Source organism: Carassius carassius, chromosome 9 (assembly GCF_963082965.1).
Source record: "Carassius carassius chromosome 9, fCarCar2.1, whole genome shotgun sequence".
Taxonomy (NCBI): Eukaryota; Metazoa; Chordata; class Actinopteri; order Cypriniformes; family Cyprinidae; genus Carassius; species Carassius carassius.
Window position 1 is genome coordinate 28,267,405 of NC_081763.1, and position 20,120 is coordinate 28,287,524.

Below are 20,120 nucleotides of genomic sequence, written 5' to 3' on the forward strand. Positions count from 1 at the left end.
AAGCAGAGACAAGCTTGCTTCCCTCATACGATAAATTACCACACACCCCCACCACTCACACAGGCACACACACACACACACACACACACACACACACACACACACACACACACATAAATTGGGCTCACTTCAAAATCGCATGTAATTTCCTGCTAGCGTTTAGACTCCCTGTGTGACTTCTTATTTGCTTGAGCCTGGTGAGAAAATCGAGATGCAGTAGTGAGTAAAGGACACTAGGGATCATGCTCATTGGAAAGACTTCACAATTAACACAGTGACGCTCGATGACAGACCTCCTCCCTCAACGCTAGCACAGGTGAATGAGTGTGTTTATGACTAGGTGTGATTCTCAAGGGAATGAATGGTGACCTCAGAGGATATAGAATAATCCTCTCCACCGCGATTTACCTCCATAAACAAGAGAAAACATGTGCAGGTCTTATTTTTTTTTCTTTTTTTTTTTCTCTTTTTTTTTGTAATGAGACAAATTGGTGCAATGCTTTACTTAATTGCTGTAATGTGCAAATATTTAGATGTTTTTGCATAGAGGTAATAAGAGTGAGTGAAGGTGCTTGATTGTCCTGAAAAGATTTCCCTCCCAAATTGTCCTTGCTGTAATGCAAAAATCCCATTCCCATCACTGTATTGCATTTTATTTTTCATTTTTATTCCCCAATACACATTTTAATTTAGAGCTCATTCCTGTAATATATTGCAATTTTCTTTACTTGTTTTATTAATATATATATATTTTTATCCTTTTTAAAGATTTAAAATCAGGAATAATTATTACCATACTTTACAAATTGTGTACAGTTTAACAAAAACAACACATTTTAAGGTCCATAAGAAGAGGGCCCAATGTGTTAATATGAACACATTTTCCATATTGACGTTTTATCCCTTTGTTTGAATTACACATTAGATTGTATTTTCTTTCTTAGGGTTGAAGAAAATGTCAATAAACTTAACAAATAGAAATGTGCTGGCAGAGAATCACCAGTACCTTTTCAGTTTATTTTTATTTTTATTACAGTGTATGTCGTTTTATTGTTCACATTAATGAAAATGAGATTTTGCAGTACAGTGAGAATTGCAGAGAAGGAATGTGCTTATTTGTCATGAAAATGGTTTCAGTGTAATTTCTTCTGGTTTGGTGGAAATATATTCTGAACATTTTTGTGACATATTTTGCTTAATTCACCCACATTAGATTAAGTTACATAATATTTGCTGTCAAATGTCCTACTGCATTATGTCCACTATACATAAGCAGGGTGGTACAATGGTACAATTATGATCTGATCTATTAAATACTTTACATGCCATAGTATTTCCATGAAACTGCAGTGTACTTGAGAAAACAGTGATATTAACTTGGTTTTGCGAGATTTACCGATTCTGTCTTGATTCTTCTCAGACACTCATTTGCATTCTCTTTAAGCATTCTGTTCTTTTTTATATATATATTCCTGCTCCTTTTCTTTGCTTGTTCTAATGTCTTTTTCCCCCCTCCCGTCTCTTCTGCCCAGTTTGAGATGAGGTCGCATTCGCTATCAGCTGCACCTCTCTCTCAGAGCCAGTAATCAAACGCATTCTGCCTGATACATGGCCCATTACAACCACTCTCATGTTCCATTTGCCAACCGCTCGCACAATGGTGTCATTATGATGGCGAAAAACTAGCTGTGCTACTGTAGCCGCACACATTGCTTAACACAGTCAGCACACCGAATGAAGGATGTGCCAGGATTATTGGCACTGAAAATAAACCTGTGCCCATCTTAGCCGGCCAGCATACATTTGTGTCAGTATGAGCTACACTGTTAGCATAGTTAGCGTAGTGAATGAAACATGAGAAAATTCGATGCATTACTGTTTGCTATATAGAAATGGTTTGTAATTTTGTTTGTGTGAAGATTCAGATTTGTTAATTTGGCTGAGGAGGAATGTATGATATGCGGTTTGCTTGAGCTGGACGTGCAATGTTCTATCAGTGTTGTGAATTGAAGTTTTTCTGTCATCTCAGAATCAAAGAAAAAGAAAACACGGGGAGAATGTAAAATTAAGCATGCTGAAAAGCATCAGAAACTAAGCTTTTTTTTGCACAGGCCTATCTAAAGGGTTAATGGTCCCACCTAGTGATCAACTGTAAAAATAACAAATTTTACCTCTTCCCAACAGGGAAAACCACCAACAATCAAGAATCTCACACACACACAAAGACTATAATTTGCTGTTATACTCCATATAACTCCATATACAAGCCAGAAACTAAGCCTTTTTTTGCACAGGCCTATCTAAAGGGTTAATGGTCCCACCTAGTGATCAACTGTAAAAATAACAAATTTTACCTCTTCCCAAAAGGGAAAACCACAAACAATCAAGAATGCATGATTATATGGTGTCATGGCTTTGCAATCAAAAAATGACGTTATAATGGAAGTCAATGGGGCAAAAACAGCCACCAACAACAAATTAGGGAGAAATGTAATGCTGCACAAAAACTAAAAATGCATCAAAGCCTAATCTTTGACATGCCCAAGACTGTTATAAAAAGTAAAAAAACAATTACTTTTATATTGAAAATAAGTCATTTTGTGTGTTTTTTCCCCCCAAATCAGTGACATCATTTATGAACTTGGCAATTAAAGAGTTAAAATCTTGAATTTTTTTTAAAAGTTGATTAACAGATTTATGCAAAAAAAAAAATTGAAAAAAAAATGAAACTGATACATTTTTACAGCAGTTTAATTGAGTGGATGTTTTCATCCCAAACATACCGAAAGGGTAGTGAATTTGAACAATCCACAAGGGTTAATGAAATGCACAGATCAATGGGCAGCAAGAGCCACTTAAGAGTAAACCTGCAAGGCAGTGGTTTAAAAAAGGTTCACTTAAACAGTGTAATATTAAGGAAAAGTTCATAACACTGTAGCTTTATGCAACGCTTTGTGTCCTCTGTGGATGCATTTGTCAATGATTTTAAAGCAGTCATATCATAAGTTTTTCAACATTCTCCTTGGTCTTGTAAAACATTGCTTTAGCTTTCAGAACTAAAAAACTCTCTCCCCAGTAAACTGGTTTCATTTATTGATGCCAAACTGCAGAAATGACTCTTTCTGAAATCAATGGATTTCAGATTTAAGAAACTCTAAGCTCAATCTCCCACATGTATTTGTTAGCTGCGTTTACTCTTTGTTTCAAAACTACAAACCAGAATTCATAATAAATGAAAGATGGTCATAGAAACTTTGAAATAAATAAAACAAATGTGTAATGTATAAGATTACATTTAACATTTCAGTTTAGTTACAATAGAAATTCAACCTTAATTGATTTAATTTTAAATTCAGATTCTGTTTTAACAATTAAAACAGATTACTAATAGATTTTATTTTTTTCATTGTTAAATATCCAATACAAGTGTCATCTGAAAACTGCTAATTCAAATAACATTTTCCTTCTTTTTTAATTAAATCTGGCAAAATTGAGCAGCACATTGTATTGCACATTAAGTACTTCATAAGGGAAAAGGAAATAGACTTTAGCTATGGTAAATAATGTAAATGTTGGCGGTTTTATTCATTTGTGGATCTGCTTCAGGCAAACTAGTGTTTCTTTTAGTTCTGACAATGTAGTCTTGTCAAGACATAACAGAGCTTTTGCTCTTCATAAATTATGTATATTATTATTCTTTTCTTAAAAAAGAAAAAAGAAAAAAGAAAAAAAAAAAAAAAAAAAAAAATATATATATATATATATATATATATATATATATATATAGCAGCATATAGACAGACTCGGGCTAAATGCAAACAGTAAGATCTTAAAAAAAAAACACTTTCTTACCCGGACCTATAAAAGTATGTTAATATCTCTTACATTGTATAGTAGATAGTTAAGATTATTCAGTTCTCCTGTAGTGGAGAGAATTAAGGTGAATTGCGGTAAACTTGTATTTTTAACTAATCATATATATTTTTCCCTGTAGGAATAATGTGGTTGTTAAGGACCAGTGGAACAACAATTACAGACTGCATGACATTAAAATTATAAATTATACATTGCTGTTTAGACATGTGCAAATTACTATGATGTTTTCAATTTTATTTCATCATAAAGCCATCATAAATGTTTTGCCAGTATCATTTGTCAATCATGTATACACACATATATATATATTGAAAGGTAAGGAATCTCTTACTGGTCTAAAGTAGGATAGGTTTTGGTGAAAAAAGTGTAAAACCTTTGCTATTCCCCAGGGAACAGTCTGATGCTTTCAGGAGTGCAGTTTATTGTGGATTATGCAGAGGAATTATTGAGCCCCACTCCATAAACGCAAGCTTAGTGACAAATGAGTCACTGTCGGCTGGAGTGCCAATGTAAATTGCACCTCCAAAACAGGGCAGGGGACCATGATGCTTGCTTATGGGGAAAATTAGAGTAATACGTCTCTAGAAGCTTTGTGTCAGGCTGAGCGTAGGAAACAGGGAGTATTATTACTTAAGGGAGTATTTGTATACATGTATAGATGCCGGTGTTCCACTTCCTGTCTGTAAGATGCACCATGGAGGATATGCTTTATTACTGTTGATGTAAATGGGAGTAGGACGAACCACAGTGTCAGAGTAGATTTATAGACCAATTATGGAGATCAGGAGCTAATTTGGGGCAACGCACCAGTCCACCATACCAGTCTGCTGAGCTTTAACTGAATCACCTTACGCATTAGACAGGATGAATACATTGGACACAGATAAAGCCCTCTGTCAAATTCGGTGGAAAGATTGAGGCTAACACACCCTCATTATTCAGTAATCCGATTCATAGGCGTCTGCTAATGAGGGATTTTTTGACATGCATAACGACATCAACCTAAGCAGCCCAAATTGTCCTTTTGCCAAATTTGCATCTCATTAAATTGAATTTACCGGTGACTGTCATAATTTTGTCTGGTAAAACAGGAGTTTGATGGTAGAGGGCATAGAACGATATGGAGACTTACAGGGATGGAGGTGTGCGGGAGACAACGGTAATGATATTTCATGCCATGTCTTCAGATTTTAAAAAGGAAGAATGTGGCGATTATCTCCATTTGAGAGGCGATTACTTTAAAGGGGTCAAGAGGCTAATAAATTAATTACATCTCTGGAAGCTCAGTTCCCAGTCATGCGCTTATGTCTCGGACGACTAATTGTAGGAATTGAATCTAGCGTTCCTGACCGGTCCGAGTGAATGATCCGGCTCTCTCCGCTCTCTAAAAGATGAAGCTGCTGTCATTATTCTTGCATTGTGCTCGCCTGAAAGCCGAATAACCACAAAATGCCTTACCACCACTTACGAGATAAACATTAGCTAAGTTTACGTAACGCTAATGTAGCTGCTGATAACCACAAACAGGGAACCACAACATTATTCAGAGGTAAACGAGAGAGGGAAAAACCCATTTGAGGAAATTCACTAAGAATTAATTGCTACTGCTGATAGCAGTGTTTATTTGTGTCCTCTGTTTGCGTTAGCATCCTATTTACCGCGTTACATAAACTATGCTAATTTGGTAACAGCGCATTTTCTGAGTTTTTGAAGGTTTTGAAGGATGTATGTTCGAGCTGAAAATAATGACAGTGATGTAATTTACACATATCCACCTTATTTTTAACGTAATAGCTGCCGCAGCCATTTTTACTATGATTTTTTTTTTAGCTGTCGGCTGATTCCAGTTTGTCTTGCTGCTTAATATTGCAAACTATTATTTAATAGTTTAATAGGTTTATTGCACACATAATTTTACCATTTACTGTACTTAGTTATTTGTCTAGTCATTCACCTATAATTGCTAACGAAATTGAAGTTCAGAAGTTGGAAGATCGGACTAAATATTGGAAGATCAGAAGTTGCATATTCACAGGAAATATACTTTGCAAAGGACAGTATAAATATAAAGCTTAAATAGTGCAACTATCCAATTAAAACAAATAAAAAAAACTCTTTAAGCCATAAGATTCACTTTATTGTTTATGTTGCATTTTCCAATACATTTCAGTATACAAATTTGTTGTAGATTTTGCCAAAACTAGATGCTGTTTTTGTGCTGATCTTATCCGGCATCATTTTCCACTTTATCTTTCTCTAGCATAAGCTTGCTTTGTAGTGGGCAATTGCCTCTTGCCTCAAAATAAATGAACATACATTATCGAACGAGGCAGTGAGTGGTTCTGAGCAACCTGCGGCATGTGTAAAATAGATGTATGGCGCGTCGTGCTAGATGAGTGTGTCTGCTAAGCAAATAGATAATAATGATCGTGGTGATTATAGTAATGATCTAATGTAACTGGATAATTAGGTTATTTGCCTTGGAACAAGGCTGTCTCCAGATAAATAGATGTTCAAATGCACATTATTCATTCATCTTCCTATCTTACGTTTTCTCTCTCTCTCTCTCTCTCTCTCTCTCTCTCTCTCTCTCTCTCTCTCTCTCTCTCTCTCTCTCTCTCTCTCTCTCTATCTCTCTCTTGGTCCATTTATAGTTAAGAGTTTGTTCTTTTATAGCTCAGGAATCTTAAAGAACATAAAAGAAGACATATTGATTGATGTTAACTGTCTATGTTTTTACAATGATTGCATTTTTTTACAGTTAGTTACATTATTATTATTATTTCTGAAATGCCATTATTTTTTTAACCATTACACGTGCAAATCATTTATTTTTTTTATTAGTAGTATGTACACTAGGACTATTTTTTTCACTGAGATATTATTAAAGTTTTTATTAAAATTCTTCTCTATTTTTTTATTTTTTTATTAAAATAAATGCCATTATTTTTTTAACCATTACACGTGCAAATCATTTATTTTTTTTATTAGTAGTATGTACACTAGGACTATTTTTTTCACTGAGATATTATTAAAGTTTTTATTAAAATTCTTCTCTATTTTTTTATTTTTTTATTAAAATAGTTCTGCCGTCTGGGCAGAACTATTGTTCCAGCCACCAAAGACAGATTCGCAAATAACCTGCCTGATCTATCTCAACTGCTATTTGTACCCAAAAATACACATGAATTAGACGAAATTACTGACAACATGGGCACTATTTTCTCTAATACATTAGAAGCTGTTGCCCCCATCAAATTGAAAAAGGTTAGAGAAAAACGTACTGTGCCATGGTATAACAGTAATACTCACTCTCTCAAGAAAGTAACTCGTAGTCTTGAACGCAAATGGAGAAAAACTAACTTGGAAGTTTTTAAAATTGCATGGAAAAACAGTATGTCCAGCTATAGACAGGCTCTAAAAACTGCTAGGGCAGAGCATATCCACAAACTCATTGAAAATAACCAAAACAATCCAAGGTTTTTATTTAGCACAGTGGCTAAATTAACAAATTACCAGACGCCACCTGATTCAAATATTCCACCAACGTTAAATAGTAATGACTTTATGAATTTCTTCACTGATAAAATAGATAACATTAGAAATACAATAGCGAATGTAGATTCTACAGCGTCTAACACTTCAGTTTCATCCATCGCACCCAAAGATAAACTGCAGTGCTTTACAAATATAGGTCAGGAAGAGCTAAATAAACTTATCACTGTATCTAAACCAACAACATGTTTATTAGATCCTGTACCCACTAAATTACTAAAAGAGCTGTTACCTGTAGCCGAAGAACCGCTTCTCAATATCATTAACTCGTCGTTATCTTTAGGTCACGTCCCAAAACCATTCAAGCTGGCGGTTATCAAGCCTCTTATTAAGAAACCAAAACTAGATCCTAGTGTACTGGCAAATTATAGGCCTATTTCAAATCTTCCATTTATGTCTAAAATTTTAGAAAAAGTTGTGTCTGCTCAATTGAGCACCTTCCTGCATAAAAATGATCTGTATGAAGAATTTCAGTCAGGTTTTAGGCCCCACCATAGCACAGAAACTGCACTTGTTAAAATTACAAATGACCTGCTTCTTGCGTCAGATCAAGGCTGCATCTCATTTCTAGTCTTACTTGATCTTAGTGCTGCGTTCGACACCATAGATCATGACATACTCATAGATCGATTACAAAACTATACAGGTATTCAAGGGCAGGCTCTAAGATGGTTTAGATCCTACCTGTCCGATCGCTACCATTTTGTTTACTTAAATGGGGTGTCATCTCATTTATCATCAGTAAAATATGGAGTGCCACAAGGATCCGTCCTAGGTCCCCTTCTATTTTCAATATACATGTTGCCCCTTGGTAATATTATTAGAAAATACGGAATAAGCTTCCACTGTTATGCTGATGATACTCAGCTATATATTTCAACGAGACCAGATGAAACTTCCCAATTATCTAAGCTAACAGAGTGTGTTAAAAATGTAAAAGATTGGATGACAAATAATTTTCTCCAATTAAATTCAGATAAGACAGAGATATTAATTATTGGACCAAAAAACACCACACAGAATCTTGTAGATTACAATCTGCAACTAGACGGATGTACTGTTACTTCCTCTACAGTCAGAAATCTGGGTGTTATATTAGACAGCAATTTGTCTTTTGAAAATCATATTTCCAATGTTACAAAAACTGCATTCTTCCATCTTAGAAACATTGCCAAGCTACGAAACATGTTATCTGTTTCTGATGCAGAAAAGCTAGTTCATGCATTCATGACCTCTAGACTGGACTATTGTAATGCACTTCTAGGTGGTTGTCCTGCTTCGTCAATAAACAAGCTACAGGTAGTCCAAAATGCAGCAGCTAGAGTCCTTACCAGGTCAAGAAAATATGATCATATTACCCCAATTTTACAGTCTCTGCACTGGCTACCTATTAAGTTCCGTATCTGTTACAAATTATCATTACTTACCTATAAGGCCCTAAATGGTTTAGCTCCTGCGTACCTAACTAGCCTTCTACCACGCTACAACCCATCACGCACCCTAAGGTCACAAAACGCTGGACTTTTGGTAGTTCCTAGGATAGCAAAGTCCACTAAAGGAGGTAGAGCTTTTTCACATTTGGCTCCCAAACTCTGGAATAGCCTTCCTGATAATGTTCGGGGTTCAGACACACTCTCTCTGTTTAAATCTAGATTAAAAACGCATCTCTTTCGCCAAGCATTCGAATAATGTATCTCTTAAATTGTGAGTGTAGTTGCATCTGCATTTTTATTCTTTAGCTTGGGTTAAACTAATTTTACTTTGTTGGATCAGCAGCTATGCTAATGATGTCTCTATCTTGTTTCTATGTTTTGCCACGGGATTTACATCCCGTGGTAACTAGGATTTACACAAGCTCCAGTCTGGATCCAGAACACCTGAGAAGAGATGATGCTGACCCTCAGAGGACCCCAGATGATCCTAACCTTGAATCAACAAACAGAACTAACAATTATTGCTACATGTGTGACTGCATCATATAATTACTATTAATTAATAATATTGATAGTTCATCATCTAGCTGACTACGTCTTGTATTATTATTATTATTTTTAATTTTCTGTAAAGTTGCTTTGTAACGATTTGTATTGTAAAAAGCGCTATACAAATACACTTGAATTGAATTGAATTGAATTCTCCATATCTTCTCCAGTGATTTAGTTTCTCACAGCCGGCTTTAAGCTCCATCCAAACAACCAATGGATTGAACCAAGCCCATCACTACATTTTAGTCTTTCTCAATAATTCATTTCACTTGGTTTTACTGTATTTTCCATTATGGAAGAAAAATCTGTCACTACTTTTGTCTCATCACAACTTTAAGAAGAAACTTCCATTTATTATCCCTTTAATGTCATTGCTGACTAGGAGAAACAGTTGAGACATTAAATAGATTACATAAGTGATCTCCCTTTCCTATGGGATCCTCTGGATAAGAGCAAGAGCATATCCACCTATCCCTCTGCCTGTCCAATTCTTTTCACTGGAACAGCAACACTGATGATAATGGTAGATCAGATCAGAGCAAAAGGTCAGTCACTGCCCTAAGGCAAGTTCATAGTGAATACCCTCGCTGCACTGTTCCCCTCTCAACCAGCACGAGCTCCCAAGACCGCCTGCTGCACCTCTTTCTTTTGCTTTTTACCTCTCTCTCTCTCTCTCTATCTCTCTTTCTCTCGCTCCCATCCATCCTAGCTGGAAATGCAGGAGAGCCATTGTGCAAGATCAAAAGAAAGAGGTTGAAAGACAATTTTTTTTCTTATTAACAGCTACAAAAGCAAGAGGAAAAAATAGAAACAGTGGTGCGTCCCAGGAGAGGAGCATTTTCTGACCATTAGTAACATGCAGACAGCAGGAGGAAAGGCTCTGTGAATACTTCCATGTTTGTTTTCTTTTTTTTGTACCTCCCAGACTTTGATGCTTTGTCTGGCCCACACACAAGTGGGCTGTTTTTCTGTCGTGGCCGATTTTATTGGTCAGTCCCTTCTCTTGATCTGTGTTTTTATTTTTTTTTTGCTGTGCCACAGGAGAGGAGGGTAAATATCAGAGAAGGTCATGGGGAGAAGAGAGGGAGGATGGAGTGAAGGCTGGAATGACGAAGGAGAGAGTAGGAAGAGTGAATGGAATGGATGGAAGCTTGGAGGAAGCAGAGCGGACGATTGACAGTGAATGCAAGAACTTGAAATCTGAAACTGATCATTTTTTAAAGAGCCCCTGAAGTCATCTTGATGATTCATCTTGTATTTGTAGTTTTTGTCCAGTTAAACGCTCTGGAAGGAGAATGTCCTTCCCCCTCACACCACCTGCTTGAATAGGATTAGCAATCATCATGTCATGGTTCACAGCTGAGACCTAAACTTTTGGGGTCAGTAAGTTTTTTATTTATTTATTTTTTAGAAATGAATACATTTATTCATCAAAAATGTGTTGATTGATTAAAAGTGACTGTAAAGACATACAAAGTATACTGTTCTTTTAAACGTTCTATTAATCAAAGAAAATAAAATAAAAATAATAATGTCACGGTTCTCACAAAAATATTAAGCATCGCAACTGTTTTCAAAATTGATAATAATAAGAAATGTTTCTTGAGCATCAAATCAGCATATTAGAATGATTTCTGAAGTATCATGTGACGCCTAAGACTGGAGTAATTATGCTGAAAGTTCTGATTTGCATCACAGTAATAACATTTAAATAGAAAGCAGTTATTTTAAATGGTAGTAATATTTCAAAATATTACAGTTTTTACTGTATTTTTATCAAATAAATATTTTCTATAAATAAAGAGATTTATAGAAAAAATAAATAAATAAAAGACCGACCCCAGACTTTTGAACACTAGTTTGAACACTAAACTAAAGGTTATTGACTATTTAAATGTCCTACTCAAATGTTTCAATAGGGGGAAAGTCTGTAACTTTGAAATAAATGCCCCTGGTGTAATTATGCATGATTCATAAGTGCAATCTGTCTTATTTTTGTTTTAACAGCTTTTTTTTTTCGCCTCTCAATCACTTTTTTCTCTCTCATATAATCAAGGCCGCACAGGAGAGTAATTAACAAAAGTATATTATTTATCTACTTCGAATGATCCATTGAAATTCTAATGAATAAAATCAAGTGTCGCTTTACATGATTTCTCACAGAATATTCTGTTTTACTTAGTAAGTCTTAGTAAGTCTTTCACACTGCAAAAGTTAAATAAGTTGCAAATTTGGCTCAACTCAGCTTACCACACATAGTCAGTGTTTCTGCTACATTATTTTGAGTGTACTGGTTTGATCTACATTATAGTGCAATAAATCCTCAAAAATGCCTCAAAAAGTAGCTAAAACTGACTTTACATGTTTGTGTGTGTGGATTTCCCTTTTTTGTTATTGCCAATCTATTTTTCACATCTATGACTTGGGAAGATCAATGAAAAGAGTAGGTAGAGGGTTATGAGGATCAAAGCGAATCCCTTTAAAGAGACACACACACACACACAGGTTATCGTCCCAATAAACACGCAGAACAGTCTGTCTGTTCTTTCTGAATGCAGGGGCAGCATTAGCTCTAATAATTCAATGCATTTCTGTCTGTTTTTTTTCCTTTCAGCCCTGAAGGAAGAGCAGCCTCCAAGAACAAATGAAAGAAACTTCCAGACTGTGATTTATTTCATTAGGCAAATGAGATGTGTGAGCCCTCTGGCAGTACTGACTCGAAACTGTCCACTTTCTCTCCCTTGCTCTCAGTTCCCAAGCTTCTTTAAACCTTCGTATTTCTCTTTTAAACGTGCACAGAATGGACACTCTTGGCATTTGCATGTTGCAAGACCTGCAGTGGGCCGTACATTCACGTCCATGCATATGCAGTACGTCACATCCAATCAAGCTCTGGAATGACTGGAACTGAAGTGTTTGCCAGGGAACAGCTGTTGCCGTGTTAGTGCAGAACAAAATGCAAAATGGCCGCCATTCAGGGCTAGCTTTCTAACTGTACCTGACTGGCGTCAGGTGTGTGCCCAGAGCTCCTCTCAATTATTTTGAGTAAGTGTGATGTGAAATGGGCCGTACAAAGCCAGAAAACATGGATCTGGTCAGAGCAACTTTGGACATCTACAGTAGCTTCAACATAATAAGTATATTTACAGTACAGTTTATTATTATTATTATTATTACTGCACCAAGATTCTCATCAGACCGTTGCTAGTTTACCTGAAAAAGAAAACTGAGTTTTGACTAATTTTGGAATGTTGGGACCAGCTTGGAATGCTGGTGTGCTGGTGGATCTTTTGAGTGCTGGTATGATCCCAACAAAGTTCATGTACAGTACATGTTACGTATCATGTGTGTTCATAATTAAACAAAGACCAATTATGCAATTCATTTTAACAAGTTACTTTAAGAAATTATTATAAGAAAAACATGATGCAGGTTACATGTTTAATGGCACAGCAAAACCCTTGGTGTTAAACAAACCCTGCTCAGTTTTCATATGGTCCCAATCCACAGAGTAAAAGTAACACTGAAGAAGTGTGGCAGTTAGTAAACTAAAGTAGAAACAGTCTACAAGTGATGATTGACCATTAGTGATGACACAGTTAACAAGCATAACCACTGAAGATAAGAGGAACAACAAGACCAGATAAGCAGACAGCACAACACAGCCTTAGATAAAATCGACTGCAAATTACATCAGTTTACCTTTTACTATGTACAATTTTTTTGGAAAATAAGTGACTGACAGCTGGATTTTGACAAATGAGTTCCCTTTCAGTCAGTCACTCTCAACGTCACGTTGGTGACCTGAGCGAGCGTTAGTATCGTTCTGCTTTACTGTGTCTGAAGTGAACTACGAGTTCAGCACACTCTCGGAAGCCGCGTGTGTTGGCGAGACGGTGCTTCACCGGTGGTAGTTCCATGTGGAGTGGGTTGCGCACTTCAGGCTGCAAGCAGCCAATTCACCTGTGCACCTCAGCACTAAAAGAGCATTTCCTAAAGAGCAAATTTCTCTAAAAGACCTTCATGGTCCGTCTTTGTAAAGACGACGGATCGTCCTTATAAGGATGCCATTTCACCCGTACGTTTCTGGGTGCAGTCGTTACCTGGCAATGGGTGATGGTTACGATCGCTGCCTCATGTGTCTGGGCATCAGAGATGGCAGCTTTGTTTTCCCGGGCTGCCGAGATGGTAGGGCTCGAGTGGAATCCTCCACCGTGTGCCGAGACATCCAGGTTGGATGATTGGTTTCTCGGGGTGGCCCGCGCTGTATATTTCTCCTTATACACCTAAACGGATGCTATATGTGTATTTGCTCCCAAAAACTCCTTCAGGAAGGATGGGGCCTCTGCAGCATCCCTGTTCCAAGCGGAACGTGTACGTTTTCACAGTGTTATCCAATCTCACCCAGTGAGGTAGCTGGATGCAATAATTGCATGCCAATGTGCATTGGCTTGTGTAGTTTACACCCAAAGTAGATTGGTCTATTGAAGCGATATCCCAATTACGTCAGTCACCAACGTGATGTCTCTGTTCCCTCCTTCAGGGAACGAGGGTTACCATATGTAACCGAGACGTTCTTAGAGTAGCACTCTATTAATATAACAATTTTAAATTTTGAACTTTCATTATCAAGAGCTTTTTATTAGCAATAACACTTCTCAAAACCCCCATTATTGAATGATTATGATGTTATTTGGGATTTTTCTTTTTTTTTCATGTCTCTAAATGTTAAAGTTTTGCAGTCTATACAAGCTCTTTTAAACTGATTTGTGCACAGATCTTTTAAAACAGAACATAAATCTTTCGAAACCATTCACTGGTTTGAATTTTCACATTACATGGCCTCAGTCTGAAAAATTCATTCAAATTCATATTTGAACAGCAGATGTTTTGCTTTGTTTATGTGGTTACTACTAAATTATCACCGAACAGCAACACAGAATATTTGTGTTGGACAGGGAACAACTGCTGATGTTGTTGTGCTAGAACAAAATGGCCGCTATTCAGCTCTAGCCATCTACCTGATTTTCCCCCAGTTTGTTCCTAAGGCTTCTCTCAATTATTTTGAATAACTGCAGTGTAAAGGTTAAAGCGGTAAACATGGATCTTGTCTGAGCTACACTGGGGGCATCTTGCTTTGACAATTTCTCTGCAAATATTTGCTCCAGTGTTATAAAAGTTGACATAAAGGAAGAAAACATATCTTAAAAGAGGACACAGGACATATATCTAGGAGTCACATTTTGGAAAGTAACAACTTACATAGTTTGAATGGTTTCCATATTTCTGGCCACAGTCTGATCAATTCATTCGATTCCATATAAAAGCATATGTTTCGTTTTTGTTTACTTGGTATCTACTAAATTACTGGCAAACAGCATCACAGAATAGCTGTGTTGGACAGGGAACAGCTGTAGCCGTGTTAGTGCGAGAACAAAATGGCTGCCCTTCAGCTCTAGTCGTCTAACTCCACCTGACCGGCGCCAAATGTTCGCCTAGAGCTCCTCTCAATTATGTTGAATAAGCGCAACATGAAATAGGCCGTGCAGAGCCAGAAAGCATGGATCTGGTTGTAGCAATAGCGAGCATCTCACTTTGACATATTGAGCAGAATTACAGGGCACTACCGCTTTTTTTTATTGAGCCACAGAAGGGAAAGGCCTACAGTAAGAATTTAGGGCCTGCTATTAGTATTGATCTTTCTTTCTCATTTGTCTCTTCTTACCAGGTTCTCCGTCAGTGAGAGGGCGTGAGGGAAGGAGTGCCCCGCATCCAAGCACCCGCTGACCCGCACTCCCCCCACCACACCTTGCTCCGTCCACAGCATGGCTCTCTCTCTCTGGATCCTCTTTGCCTGCACCATTGCCCTGAGCAATGTCAGCCCCTCTACCCAGGGTTTGTAGTCTACCTAATCTTCTTCAGATCTTTGCACAGCAAGCTGCAGAATTTTTTGTTGTTTTCTGAAATTTCTAATGTCATGTTACGGTAACTTAAGGCTACGTACACCAACGCAGATGCAAGTGCTCGGCCAACACATTAGGAATTTGTAGTCCCTTCATGCACACATTTTCTGTTACTGTGGCGCTAACCTCCATACTCAAAGGGTGATAGAGAAGCCTTCTAATATCTTTGCCATTAAGACAGATCTGTTAGTTCTGAAAAGATTATCTTTATTCTGACTCCTTGAAAGAGAAAACTGACTATAGTTTTGGAAGTATTCACTCACTTGCGAAGACTATGTTTAAAGCCCAAGTCTGATTGATAATTTTATTGCATTCATATCCATTTGTTTCACTTCATTTTGTTGTTTTTAGCAAATTATAATTCAATAGCAGTAGTCAGTCAGTAATCAGCAGCGATACCTGACCTAACAACCTGAATTTAAAGTTAGCAAACTTAAGTTCTCTTAAGGATGCCATTAACATCAACATCAGTTCGAATATAGGGCTGGGTTCTTAAGACCGATAAATCAATTTTAATTTCATTTTGACAAACCAGTATTGATTCTTAAATTCCAGCATCAATCTTTTTCGTTAATCGATGTTGTAATTTAAGAAATCAATACTGTTACCTAATGCTGTTTTCGCCTTCTGTTTTACTAATACTTTAGTAATACTTTAGTATTAGTATTAGTAATCTATTTACTAATACTTTACTATTTTTAGTCTTTTGATGATGCATAAACAAAACATCACAATGCATTATTTGAAGTGGGCCAGCCATCCAATAATTGCAATAAGCTTTGTGTTTTATTGCCTTTGATCTGAAACTCTTAGCTTTCTAATTTTGTAAATTTAATCAGGAAATTCAAACTATAAATGCTGTTTTGACACCCTGTGATGTGACATTGTTGTAGCCATCTTAATTCAAGCAAATGTGAGCTGTGAACCAGTCCTTTACTACTTGTTATACCAAGAAATAAACGAGAATGAACATCAGAAGGTATGTTAAAAGAAATAGTACCATTTACTGAAATGTAAAATGTCTCATGCAGTTGCTCAGTCAGTGTATCTGCTGTGTAAATAAAACAGTTTGTAAACAATATCATGTAATGTAACATATGTCCAACAATAAAAATAAAAAAATTAAAATTCCAATAAGTTGGACTACAAATAATTATATAATTTAAAACATATAAAACTGCCTTTGGTGTAATTTTAGATGTGCATTTAAAACTATTTTTATCTTTTCTTTTTTTTAAGTGATGATATTTGTATCTCTAAACTTTGTATATTTTTGACAGGGTTCCCTGTTAATTGAGAGACTGAGAAAAAAAAAAAGATTCTTACTTTACCTGATAATTATTCAGATGAATCGTTAGTGAACCAAAATCTGAACTAAAACAAAGTTTCAGAGTTTGTAAATCATAATCAAATAAATTCATGAAATCTGTGTAAATACCCAAACTTGAGTATGATTCTTTGGTTCATTTCCCAGTTCACAACAAATTTCACACTAATCAAAGAAACCAGACTTTGGTCTTTTGAAGAGAACACACACGCACACACACACACACACACACACACACACACACACACACACACACACACACACACACACACACACACACGCACACACGCACACACACACACACACACACACACACAAACAAAACTATTATTGACACAACAATAGATCTGACTGTATACTAATACTTGTAAGTTATAATGGAAGTGCCATTTGAAATTAGACTGGCATATACTGGTCTCCTCAGCCCCTATAAATGGGTCATTGTGGATGTATATGAGTATATGAGTCAGAGTTTGTGGTGGATGGAAGGACACATGTGGCAGTAAAGCTGGTGTTGATGTGATCGGCCTGAGGTCTGGGGATGGGGGGGTGTAGCAGGGGTCTGTCCAGCTAGTGCCCTTCCACTCCCACACCACCGCACCATCTGCTGCTCTGTGGGGCCCGTGCCAGGCCCAGGGAGCATGCGTTTGCTTGTCCAGGTGTATTTGGTGGCTGCTGTATTTCCTGTGTTTAATTTGCTTGGTTCTGCTGCTGCGATTAGATGTTATGTACTCAGTGTTCCATTGGACACATTTTGGCCCCTGGCACGGAGCCGCTTCATCAATGTGTTGTACGTGTGGATGCTCACACGAGTGTGTGTGTGTGTGTGTGTGTATGTGTGTGTGTGTGTGTGTGTGTGCATGAGTGCCTCCAGCTGTCTCTGTGACCTGGCTCTGGATTAATAATGCATTAATAATCAATTGAGTATTATCAAGGTTGTGCTGCTAGCACAGGCTATTAGGGGAAATAAGGAAGGCTTTGTTCCTCTATGGGTTCATTGATTGTCTTGTGTTGCCATTAAAGCATGCCACAACTAACACACATTCACACAGAGCACATAATTCTGTTTCTCATTTCTGCTGTACTCGCCTTTGAGTGAGTGTGTGTGTGTGTGTGTGTGTGTGTGTGTGTGTGTTTGTTTGTTTCAGGGTGTATATACTGTGTATATAAGAGACTGAAGCTGGTTGTCACAATTTTATACTCCAGTGAATAAACACAGACACACACAGAGACTATAAATATATACATTTATAATGTTAGAAAAGATTGTCATTTCAAATAAATGCTGTTCTTTTGAACTTTCTCTTCATCAGAGAATTCTGAAAAACAGCTTTCAGCAGTGACAGACTGAGGTAATGGATGCTGAAAATTCAGATTTGCCATAACAGGAATACATTGCAACTTATTTATTGCCTTGGTGAGCATCTTTAAAATAAAATAATATATCTATCAATCTTACTGTTTCCAAATGGTATGTTTATGAGACGGGACATCTCATTTTGGTGTCTGTGTCAATTAAATTTACAAAAGTGATTTTCTATACATAGAAAGCATAGTGTTTCAATTTTTTTTTTTTAAACTTAAATAAAGTAAAATAAAGTGTCAAAATATGAGTTAAATAAGTATTCCATCATCACTCCGTGTAACAGCTATATGTATGTAAAAAAAGAAACAACATACTTTTTATGACCTGTACTTATTAATATATAAAAGAAAAGTTGCTAATACAAAATTTTATTATATTTTAAATGATTAAAAATATATATATATCTAACAAATGTGTTAAAAAACTTAATGGTTTGATTGATAGAGGCAAAGAGTGATATAGAGTAAAATATTACACTTAATTATTTTTGGGGTTTGCACTGTGTTCCTTACATAGTCTTAGTGTCATCTAATGAATTTGGTTCTAAATATACCTGACTTCTTCTTTTTTTTGGTATATAAACTCTTGTTATACTGAATGACATTTTAGTGGGTGTCTTCTGTAGATCATGGTAAAAATGTATGATATTTTTTGCTTCGGAAATTTTAAACCAAACCAAAGGTAAAACTAAGTGATATAACAAATATAGATGAAATATCCTTAAAGTATACTAACTAATTTATAGTATTTCTGGCTCACTTATCAAATGTTCTTTGTGATATTTTATCTCATTTGTAGAGATATTTTTCTTGAGAATGGCAGGTGTTATTATTTTAGTATTATGTGCTTTGTACTGTAATGTTTTCTCACCAATAAATAAGATGTGAGATACTCTGACAGCATTGTATTCAACCGTCCACCAACGCTGTCTCTTATCGTGTCGCTGGTTAGCCTCTGGTCTGCTGTGCGTGTTCATGTGTTTTGGAGGAGGCTTGGTATTGGAGAGTGATTTGCAGGGAGGGTTGGATCTTGCTTTCAAAGCTAGCCTGCTATTGTTAGCCTCTCTGAAATTGCCCTACATTTAAAAGCTTGATTTGATAGACTGATGATGAATGGAAATTTGTGTTTTATAAGTGTAAAAGTCAAAACTAATAATCATAGGCATGCTTATAGATCTACACTTTTTAAACATTGAGTGTGCATCTCTGTGTGTGTGTGTGTATATGGACACAGACACTTCCTCTGCAAAATTTCTCACATTCCAGTCCCCTTAATTCTCCTTTTTTTTCACATTTTCAGACTCTAATTTCTTCCTTTGTACAACACTGTCTGGTACACTTAACAGCTCGCTCAAACACTCTCCAGCGTGTCTCATACTTTTACTCAGTCTAATACTCTGGCGCCTCCATGTAACGCTCTCACAACTCGCAAAAAAATCACTTCTCAGTCTGACGCTCGCACATTGATCTCACACTCCTGAATTGCAGTGAAATCATTCACTCTTCACTCTAATGCTCATTCATTTGTCAAATATTCTCCCTCGATGACTTAATTTATGGCTTTTCTATTGAGTGAGACCTTGAGATGTTGAGTGACACAAATTAATGTCAAACATCACTCACCGTTGATGGCGAGAACATGGATGGTTTCATGCCGCTTGGAAATGTCGTAGGGTAAGCAGCACTGCCGATGATTGTCGTGTTGTTTGATTGGTTCGCTGAGTGGAAGGATTTTCATTTTACTTTTGAACAGTGTAATCAGTTTGAAGTCAACAGAAAGTTCTGTTGAAACCCATTTTACATCTTTAATCTGATGTATTCCTGAGTGAAACAGCATGTTCAACAGAAAACAAAAGTAGCCTAAAACTCAAAAAATCCATAAGTAATTGATTTGATGGTGAAAAATGTATATTGCAAAGCACAATGTATAGCAGCATGTTGAGAAATCATGTTGAAAGCCAGATTTCAATTTGTATCCCCGCATGTGAACCACAGCTCAGTTTGTCAGACTACACTACAATACAGCCCTAACAGAAACTTTTGCCTAGT

General features: G+C 36.6%; 1 protein-coding gene across 2 annotated transcripts in view; it reads left to right on the forward strand.

The window, feature by feature from the left end:
* LOC132149491 (adhesion G protein-coupled receptor L1-like) overlaps positions 1 to 20,120 on the forward strand; it is a 174,705-nt gene that overhangs the window by 55,946 nt on the left and 98,639 nt on the right. For both annotated transcript variants that reach the window (XM_059558785.1, XM_059558786.1), the window contains exon 2: positions 15,145 to 15,311. In XM_059558785.1, the coding sequence (XP_059414768.1) occupies positions 15,242 to 15,311 (70 nt within the window). In that variant the 5' untranslated portion in view covers positions 15,145 to 15,241. The remainder of the gene's footprint in view (positions 1 to 15,144; positions 15,312 to 20,120) is intronic.